This window comes from Mus musculus, chromosome 7 (genome assembly GCF_000001635.26).
Source record: "Mus musculus strain C57BL/6J chromosome 7, GRCm38.p6 C57BL/6J".
NCBI classification, from domain to species: domain Eukaryota; kingdom Metazoa; phylum Chordata; class Mammalia; order Rodentia; family Muridae; genus Mus; species Mus musculus.
This window is the reverse complement of record NC_000073.6, coordinates 78,913,158-78,921,883: the sequence shown is the minus strand read 5'-3', so window position 1 is coordinate 78,921,883 and position 8,726 is coordinate 78,913,158. Positions and strand designations below refer to the sequence as shown.

Below are 8,726 nucleotides of genomic sequence, written 5' to 3'. Positions count from 1 at the left end.
TTACGACTCCTGTTACTCAGATTCCAAAGTGGTCTCCTTGAATGGACAGGATTCAGGATGCTAAGGAAAGCCAGCGGCATAGGCTTACAGTCCCAGCTAGTAGCTAGAGTGAGGCAGAGGGACTGCAAGTTCAAGACCAACCTGGGCAATTTAGAAGTAAAAATTAAAAAAAAAAAAAGGAGGGTGAGGCGGGGGATGGGCGTAGCCAAGTGCTAGTACTTGAGACATAATGCATACAAGGCCCTGGGTTCAAGTCGAAGTACTGGGTGGGAAAAAGCAGGGAAGAAGGGAGGAAGGGACACAAGGTGGGGCAAGGCGGAGTGGTAGATTTAGGTATTTGTCATTACATGTGACCTGAGCTTGATCCTTGGGACCCATGTGGTAGAGGAGCAGAGAACTGACTCCCAAGGGAGGTGCTCTAAGCTCCATGCACGGACCATGGCATGGTATGGCAGGGAGGCAGGGGGGGGGGAGGGAGGGGGGGGGAGAGGGAAGGAGGGAGGGAGGGAGGGAGGGAGAAAAGGAAGTGGGTAAGGAGAGACAGGAGGAGGAGAAAGGGCAACCAGATAGAACGAGGAAGGGCTCCATACTGGCTAGGACGCATCATGAAGGAGGATATAAGGCTAACTGTTTTTCTAGTTCTAACTCCCCTATGGTTTTATGTTTTGGTGGTGGATGGTGCATAAAAAAAATATCACAGACGTATAAAATCTAACGTAAAGATAAGCAGCTTGGGCTGGTGAGATGGCTCAGTGGGTAAGAGCACCCGACTGCTCTTCCGAAGGTCCGGAGTTCAAATCCCAGCAACCACATGGTGGCTCACAACCATCCGTAATAAGATCTGACGCCCTCTTCTGGAGTGTCTGAAGACAGCTACAGTGTACTTACATATAATAAATAAATAAATAAATCTTAAAAAAAAAAAAAAAAAAGATAAGCAGCTTTTGTTCTAAGTGGCTACTCCAATTATACGCACATCCACTGAGGTCTTTGAATATGGTTAATTTGGGTGTGTTATTATTTTTTTGCAACTTTTTAAATAAAGTTTAAATTTAAAAAAAATTCATGGCAAAATGTGGGGGAGGGGGAGGGAGGGGGAGGGCTGGGGATGTGGCTCAATGGCAGAGCTCTTGCCTAGCATCCATGAAGCCCTAGGTTCAGTCTCCAGAAGTAGGACGACATCAGCAAACATCTCTGCACCTAGGCTGGCTGTGGTGATCCGCACCTGTCATGCCAGCACTAGGAGGCCGAGTCAGCACAGTCATGAGTTTGAGGTGGGCCTGGGCTCAAGAAGAGTCAGGAAAAGCACATCTTTCCTATTACTGCCATGCCCGGTGCCCTCTTCACAATGTATGAAATAAACCTGGGGAGGGGAGGGAAAGAGAAAAGGGAGAAAGGAAGAAATGAGGGTGGAGTGAGGGATGGGTGGAGGAAGAGGCACCTGCCCATTTCCTGGGCTAAAGACAAGAGGTCCTGGTGGTGGGCAGTTAGACAAAATCAAAGCCATTTATTACTAAAGTTTTTTTTTTTTTTTGGTTTTGCTGTTGTTGTTGTTGTTGTTGTTGTTGTTGTTTTTGCCTCAAAGCAAGAGAGTTGCTGTAATGGGGGAGTGTTCTTGGTTTTACACATTGCGGTGGTTGGTGGCAGTGGTTGTTAGAAACAGGTCTCATTCATGGAGAACTTGAGGAGTGGCAGCTTCTAACCCTGGATGAGGATGAAGTTCAGTCTGACGTCCCAGGGCAAGGCAGCCCTCGCTGGGCTCTGAGTCGCTGAGAGATTTTGTAGAGCTCCATTGTGGCCCTGGCATCTTCCACAGAGCAGTGGCCCCGCCAGTTGTTCTGCAGACACAGGGAGAGCAGGAGCTAAGGGGCTGCCTCCCCAGTCCTGGAGCTGGCCGCTCAGTCTGTCCACGTGTCCCTGAGGTCCCTGACTCGGGTTTGGGAGGGGTGTCAGCAGGTGACTAGAGCTGGACAGGGCAGAAATAACAGCGTGCGAGCGAGCAGAAGCAAGACTCTCCGGGAGCAGTGGGCAAGCGAGGCAGCTCGGAGGTAGAAAGGGCGTCAGCAAGCGGAGATCAGCAATCCTGACCATTCCGACATAGAGCAGAAGATGAAGGATGTCAGTGCCTGGCAAGATGCATCCTCCAACCCCCAAGAGGCTGCCAGGCAGGACCTGGGAAACACGAGAAGGGCGAGGCGCTAAAACAGAAGCTCTTTGAAGGGGGGCAGAGCACACAGTGGAACTGGGTTCTGTATACTTTCCATTCAGGAAGAAATAACTGCCACCTACCACATGCCACTGCTATGCTAATAATCATTTGACCTGTGGAACCTTCCTAAACTCCAAGAGCTACATCTGATCATCCTCAATTTTAGTAGTGGTGACACAGGCTCAAACACTGCAAATGTTATGGAGTGAAAGCTTATGTCCGAGAGCCAGGCCAACTCCGGCAGCATCTTTCACCCCCCTGTGCTTTCCAGGCCTGGCTGTTGCAGTCTTGCCTGCATCTGGCTGCAGAGGGATCAGCAGGCCTGTTTCTCTGATGATGTCCATCTGCTAAGGTGGCCTGCCTTTCCTCCCAAGGGCTCCTTTTCCACCACCCTCCAGACCAGGGGCTAGGAACACCTGCAGGGAGGCCCAGCTCAGGGAGGCTGCAGCATCCTATCCTATGGTGTCAATAAGCAGGTGGCTGTGGTGTCTTCTACTTCCCAAGGTGGCTCCAAAGACTTGCCCGGGTCACCAACCCTCACTTGCCAGGCAAGGGAACTAAGGACAGGTTTCTGAAGTCTACTGCTTTGCTATCTGAGGTGGAAGCTGCAGGTGGCTGGAGCATCTTCTGTGTGGGGTGGGAGGTGTCAGCCATGAGAAGAGGGTAGTTCTGGCCTTGGTCCCAGTTTTAGACACCCTCCCGGGGCCTCAGGCAAGTTTCCAACCTATCTGTGCCTGCTTCCTCTTCTGTAAAATGATCTGGGTACACCTGCTCCAAAGGCACGAGAAGTTCAGCAGTTCCCAACATGCCCTAGGGCTGAGTACAGAGGGCCTTTCCCTCGCCTCCTGTGGTGCTCATGCCCTTGAAGGGCGGCATCAGCACCTGACTGTGACAAGCCTGGGCCAGCTCTCATTGAGGTGATCAGCAGGGTGATTCCCCTCAGGCAGGAGCTGAAGGGCAGGTTCTGAGGACATCAGTGAGGTGGGAGCTGGTGAGGAGAGTGAACCGGAGAACTAACACAGCTGAGGAACAGAGCTTAAGAGGCCTGCAGACCAGGTTCAAGGTTTCCCAGAACAAGGCCTGAGCTGAGAGCTACAGAGGGTAGGGAGGGACAGGTACACAAATATCCTTGTAGGGCTCCTGAGTCACCAGGCACACCAGATCACCACATGCCCCCAGGTTACAAGAAAAGTCAGGACCTTTATCCTAGGTCAGGAGACTGACAGACCAGCCAGGTTCAGGCCCACCCCTGCTTCCAACACAATCTCTACAAATACGGGATGGGGCTCCATGCCACTAGCCATTCACTCAGTCAAGTTAGCCCCACAGTCCAGGCCCTCATGGACCCTCTTGGACCCTCTCCAGCCCTCTCCTTTCTCTCTCTAGACCTTTGTGACTTTGGTCCTGTAAATGGTGCTGGGATTTACTCTCCTATCCTATCGACCACCATTTTCCCCATCCCAGGGATACTATGCCCCACACCCATATTTTAAGGTTAGCCTCTGTGGCTGAGGGTAACCGGAAATTTCTGATCTTCCCGTTCTACCTCACAAGTGCTAGAACTCAGGCGCAGGCCATGCTTGGTTTATGTGGTGCTGGGGACTGAACATGGGGCTTTGCGCATGCTAGGAAAGCACTCAGCCAACTGAGTCTTAACCCCCACTACCCCCTACCTTCTATTGGACAGTGCTGGGGGCCTGCCCCTGGGAACCAAGAGTTCCTCCTAGACAGGGGTATGGCGTGCTCACCTCCAGTGTCTGACACAGTCATAACACCTTCGATACCAGTATTCAGAAGGCTGAGGGAGAAGGATTATGAATTTACCAACATAAGGCCACATAGCCAGAGCCTACTGTAAGAGAACAAAGGCTGACTAGGGATGTAGTTCACAGTAGGGTACTTGCTCCACGTGTTAAGTTCAAAGCTCTGGGTCTGATTCCCCCAGTGCTGAAAATAAAATTAAAAAACAAAACAAAACACAACCACAACAAAAACAAAAACAAAAACAGCTGAACAGTGCTGGCTTACACCTTTAAATCCCAGCCCTCAGGAGGCAGAGATAGGCAGATCTCTGTAAGTTCGAGGCCAGCCTGATCTACAGAGAGAGTTCCAGGATAGCCAGGACTACACAAAGAACCCTTGTCTTGAAAACCAAAGCCAAAACAAAAGAAACTTGTTGACCAGGAGAGCCCTTGTGTAGTGTTTGTCCCCCACCCAAGGTTCTTCTTTCTTGGGTGAGGGTGAGTCCCATGCCACATGCCAAGGAGGTGGCACCCAGGAACAGCAATGATTGATCCAGGGCAGGAACGCCCAGCTGTCAGGTCACTACGGCCATGGGAGATGCAGGCTTTCCGTCACTTCCCTGTAAGGAGGGCAGCTGCCATGGCATCAGTCTCGTGATGCCCAGGGTTTAAACCAAGGAGTCTAAACCAGGGGCTCTCTCCTTTCCCTTCCCTATGGGTGCTCCTGGAGCACCTCACAAAGAGGCTTCCTGAGTTCCTTTCCCGGGCTCTGGTCTCCTGCAGGCAAAGACACATCACACATACAAGCATCCAGTCTCTGGGGAGTGGAGGGAAGAGTCTTGGGGGTCACACATCTGCACTGCGAATCCTCACGTGTTGGTGTGGCGTCCTGGAGGATGGATGAGGCCTAGAGCCAGCAGGCTGCAGAGGTTCCTTACCTGGAGCCAGCTTAGGCAGGTGGGACTGATCTGCCCTTGGGAGGAGTGGGAGTGTGGGGAGGAGGGAGAGGAAGACCCTCACTTTTAGAAGCAAGGAAGGAGAGGGAGGACTAAGGAAGAAAGGAGGAGAACTCCTTGCTTGGAGGAGTAGGAGAGGAAGGAGAAAGAGAAAGAGCATCTGAGTGGGAAGAGGGAGAACGAGAGGGAGGAGGGAGAAGAGAGAGAGACAAGAAGGGTCATGGGGGCCGGGAGACTCCTCACCTGGATGTTCTTGTGTAGCAGGCGCTTACACAGCAGCCTCAGGGACACTCGGCTGTAGTACTGCAGCTTGGCCTCATGCCACAGCAGCCTGTCTGTGGACGTGTCATAGATGGTGTACTTGCTCATATCCTCCTTCAGGGCATTGAAGTCGTGCTTCAGGTCATGGCCCACCACCAGCTTGCCTTTCAGAAGCTGCAGGATCTGTCCAGAAAGACATGGACACATGTCCACCCTGGGTGCTCCAGGTGGGGTACCCCCCCCCCTTCCCCAGAGTCATGAAGCTAGCTGGCCACTCCTGGGGTCGCTAATTGGCCTTGGGCAAGTCCTCCTCCCTCATTGGAGGGAAGCAAGGTCCAAAGCTCTTCTCAAAGCAGTCTTAGTGTGTGAGGCTCCCTACCCTGGCTTGCTCCCATGGCTCATGGGATGGGGCCTACAAGGATAAACAGCACATAGACTATGTCCTTTAATCTCCTTGGCAACTCCGCTGTGGCAGGGCAAGCAATGACCTCCCAAACGTTATCCAGAACCCTCTGAGGAGAATCTGTGATCCCTGGATCAGGGATGAGGGTGTGGGTAGGGCTAAGGTGCATGTGGAACTTAAATTGTTAGCCAGATGGTAATACTTAAAGAGGGGGAATTTTACACTGGGATTGTAGCTCATCGGGAAAGTTATAAGATCCAATCCCTAACACTGGACAAAGAGGACAAGAGGGCTCCAGAACAGATCCCCATTAGCACAGGGCCCTTATTTTTGAAGACTAGGGGTTCTTCATGAAAAGAAGTTGTGGGCTGTTGGTCATTCTGAATATGGAGAAAGGACTAAGGCCAAGGGGCTCCAGCACCCCCAGAAGCTGGTAAGGAGCCTGAGGAGCCAGCCTTGCAGACCCCTTAAGTTTAGTCCCACTAGGCCCAGGTTGGACTTCTGAAATGAAGAACGGTAAGATAACAAGTCCACATTGTCTTAACATATGAAGTTGGTGGGTCTGTTCAGTGGCTACAAAAACTAGCTCCGTTAGGAAGGAGGCTGGACTTACCAGGATTCTACAAAAGAGAGCAACAGAAACACACAGGAGCCAATGACTTTGCCCAAAGTGTCTCTGACCATTTTAAATATTTGCAAATTCTTTCATAGTCCTCTTTAAAGATTAATAACTAAGGCTGGAGTGTGGCTCAACTGGCAGAGTGCTTGCCTAGCATTGGAGGACCTAGCGTCTGGCCCATATAAACCGGGTACCATGACACATGCCTGTAAACCCCAGAATTTGGGGCAGATAGAGGCAGGAGGATCAAAGCCAGCCTGAGCGACATGGGACCCTATCTTAACAGCAAGCAAACAAATGATGGGGAATGGAACTCCCGGGGCTGGGGAAGCCCTGAAGGAAAGTCATACACAGAAATAAGCCCAGAAAATCCCATACGGCAGGCAAATAAACTTACACATAACTCCTGCCCACTGGCCCTGGCACACTGCCCCTCTACCTATCCCTCCCAGAGCGCACATGCACAAGTGTGACAAGTGCTACTAGTGTTTGGGCAATCTGGGGGGTGGGGGGCGGTTTGCTAAGCACCATCAGGGTACTGGGATTTCCACCCAGTGGGCAGTAGCAGAGCCTGGCTGCTTGCCACACAGCGGATGAGCAAGCCTGATCTATCTGGCGGCCCAGTGGGAGGATGGGCAGCCCTTAGAGTGCTCAGCTCCGTGTCCTACATGTCTGGAAGACATGGACACAAGGTTAAAGGGTAAGAACCTCGGGCCTCAGTGGCCCAGAGCACGCAGTCTGGGAACACAGTCTCCTTCAGCCCAGGAGCCTCTGGCCTCTGAGTCAGAGCCAGCTCAGCCTCAGAACCTCATTTCACAGGCTCACCAGAGCAGTGCGATGTAGAAGAGAAGGAACATCAGGTGGGACTCAATGTCCCCATCATAAGACCGGAAAGTTGGACCAGAAAGATGCCCTGAAAACAGCTGCAGATGGGAGCCTAAGATTCTCTGGTGGTGGGGAGACTAACTTAGTTGAGGGCTGTGATAGGGAGACCCAGAGTCCTTCCCTCCCTCAAATATGTGAGAAATTCCTCATGGGAGAGTCACAGACCACAGACCCTAGGAAGGAGCTGAGGTGGAAGGACAAATGTGCCTCGACTCCTGCTCCTTCTTCACTTACCTCTAGCCTGGCTTCACCAAATGGCGTGGCCCTCACCATGTGCTGAGGCGTGACCCCGCTGACTTGGGTTCTGTAGTCCGTGATCTCTCCCTCGGGTCGGATGTACTTGTCATACAGGACTGCGCCATGGATGTTCACAATGCTGCAGCGGGCGAGGCCACTCACCCTTTGAGGCCCAAGCCCCACCATCTCACAGTCCATGGCCACCACCTCTGGGATGCCTGCCATGCTCCTTGGCGACCCTCAGAAAGCCCTGGAGGATGGGGAGGTGGGGGGTGGGGGAGAGCCAGGCTGTCAGTCAAGAACCAACAGCCCTCCAGGCATCCTGGGCCACCACCCTGCCAAACTACACCCTGAGCCCTGCCCATTATCTCCAGTGCCACCTGGCAACAGAAGCTGGCCTCTTGCCAGCCTTCAGCTTCTGTGTGCTATAGGTCCCAGAGCTTGCTGGTCCTGTCTGGCTGTCCCACCTCGAAGCCCCCTCCCATTGCCTCCCAGTTTGGGCAGCTATGTGGTTGGTACCTGCTCTCACCTGTCTCAGTGCCCTGGGTTCTCTTCTGCCCCTCTGTTTCCACTTCTCGGCTACTTCAGTCACTTTGGGAAGTGACTCATCTCTAACGGGGAGCCTGCCTGTTTTAGTTTCAGTTTCTGGTTCATTATCAAGGGAAGTTGAGGAGTGGGGGCAGGCCTTGTAGCCTGGGCTGTTCCATCTCCTCAAGGCTGGCCAGGTAAGGGGGCTGGCAGGTTGAGTCAGGGCTGGTGGCCGCGTCAGGCTGTCCCTCCTCTGGCCCTGCCCTACTCCTCCCTTTCGGATGACGTGTCTGACGTGGACGGAGTGGATTGCAACATCTTTCTTTGCTTTTCTCACCCTCCACCCAGAGAATAAACATCTCCGGGATTGGAGCCTGGGGAAGGTCCCACAACTTCTGGGACCTGCTGTCAGTGTGCTACCCTGGGAGGTTTTCTGAGGACAGAGCAAGCAGTTCTTGAGATGCTGGTACCATTAACTGGGAAGGGCAGCAAGGGGTTGGGGGAGGAGGAGGGTCTAGTCCTTGGTGCCTCATTGGGCAGAGACTCTACCTGGGAGAGTTGACAAACAGCAGCAGACCTTTAGAGGGCCTCAAGCCAGGCTGTTCTTCCTCCTGGGTTCTAGTCTCCTGGGCTGGGACTTAGAATCCTTAGAGTGATACCTATTATTAGGTCCAAAAGGAAAAATTCCAAGAACCCTCCCCAGCCCCCTGAAATAAAGGGCAGGCCCACTGTCTTTGTCCAAAATGACAGTCTGGCCCGCAGCTCAAGCTGGACTATAGGGTTTCTTGTGTATAGCTCAAAGTTCTCACAAAGAGTTCCTCAGAAACCTGTCAGAACAGTTCTGTGGGTCCACATGACAGCCCATGCTAGCCTGCAGACTCCTTCA

The 8,726-nt window shown here is 52.6% G+C and overlaps 1 protein-coding gene across 9 annotated transcripts; it reads right to left on the bottom strand.

The window, feature by feature from the left end:
* Positions 1–1,487: 1,487 nt before the first annotated feature.
* Isg20 (interferon-stimulated protein) lies at positions 1,488–8,488 on the bottom strand. 9 transcript variants are annotated; one of them, NM_001291220.1, is made up of 4 exons: positions 8,390–8,460; positions 7,310–7,562; positions 5,151–5,351; positions 1,488–2,172 (listed from the first exon to the last, which is right to left on the bottom strand). In NM_001291220.1, exons 2-4 carry the CDS (start codon positions 7,535–7,537, stop codon positions 1,699–1,701), a joined length of 903 nt encoding a protein of 300 aa, NP_001278149.1. In that variant the 5' UTR covers positions 7,538–7,562; positions 8,390–8,460; the 3' UTR covers positions 1,488–1,698. The 9 variants fall into 9 exon arrangements, with proteins under 9 accessions (NP_001278149.1, NP_001278150.1, NP_065608.2 ...); NM_001291221.1 differs by having other exon boundaries at positions 1,488–1,838; NM_020583.5 differs by lacking the exon at positions 8,390–8,460 and adding an exon at positions 7,842–8,119 and having other exon boundaries at positions 1,488–1,838.
* Between the last annotated feature and the right edge of the window lie 238 nt (positions 8,489–8,726).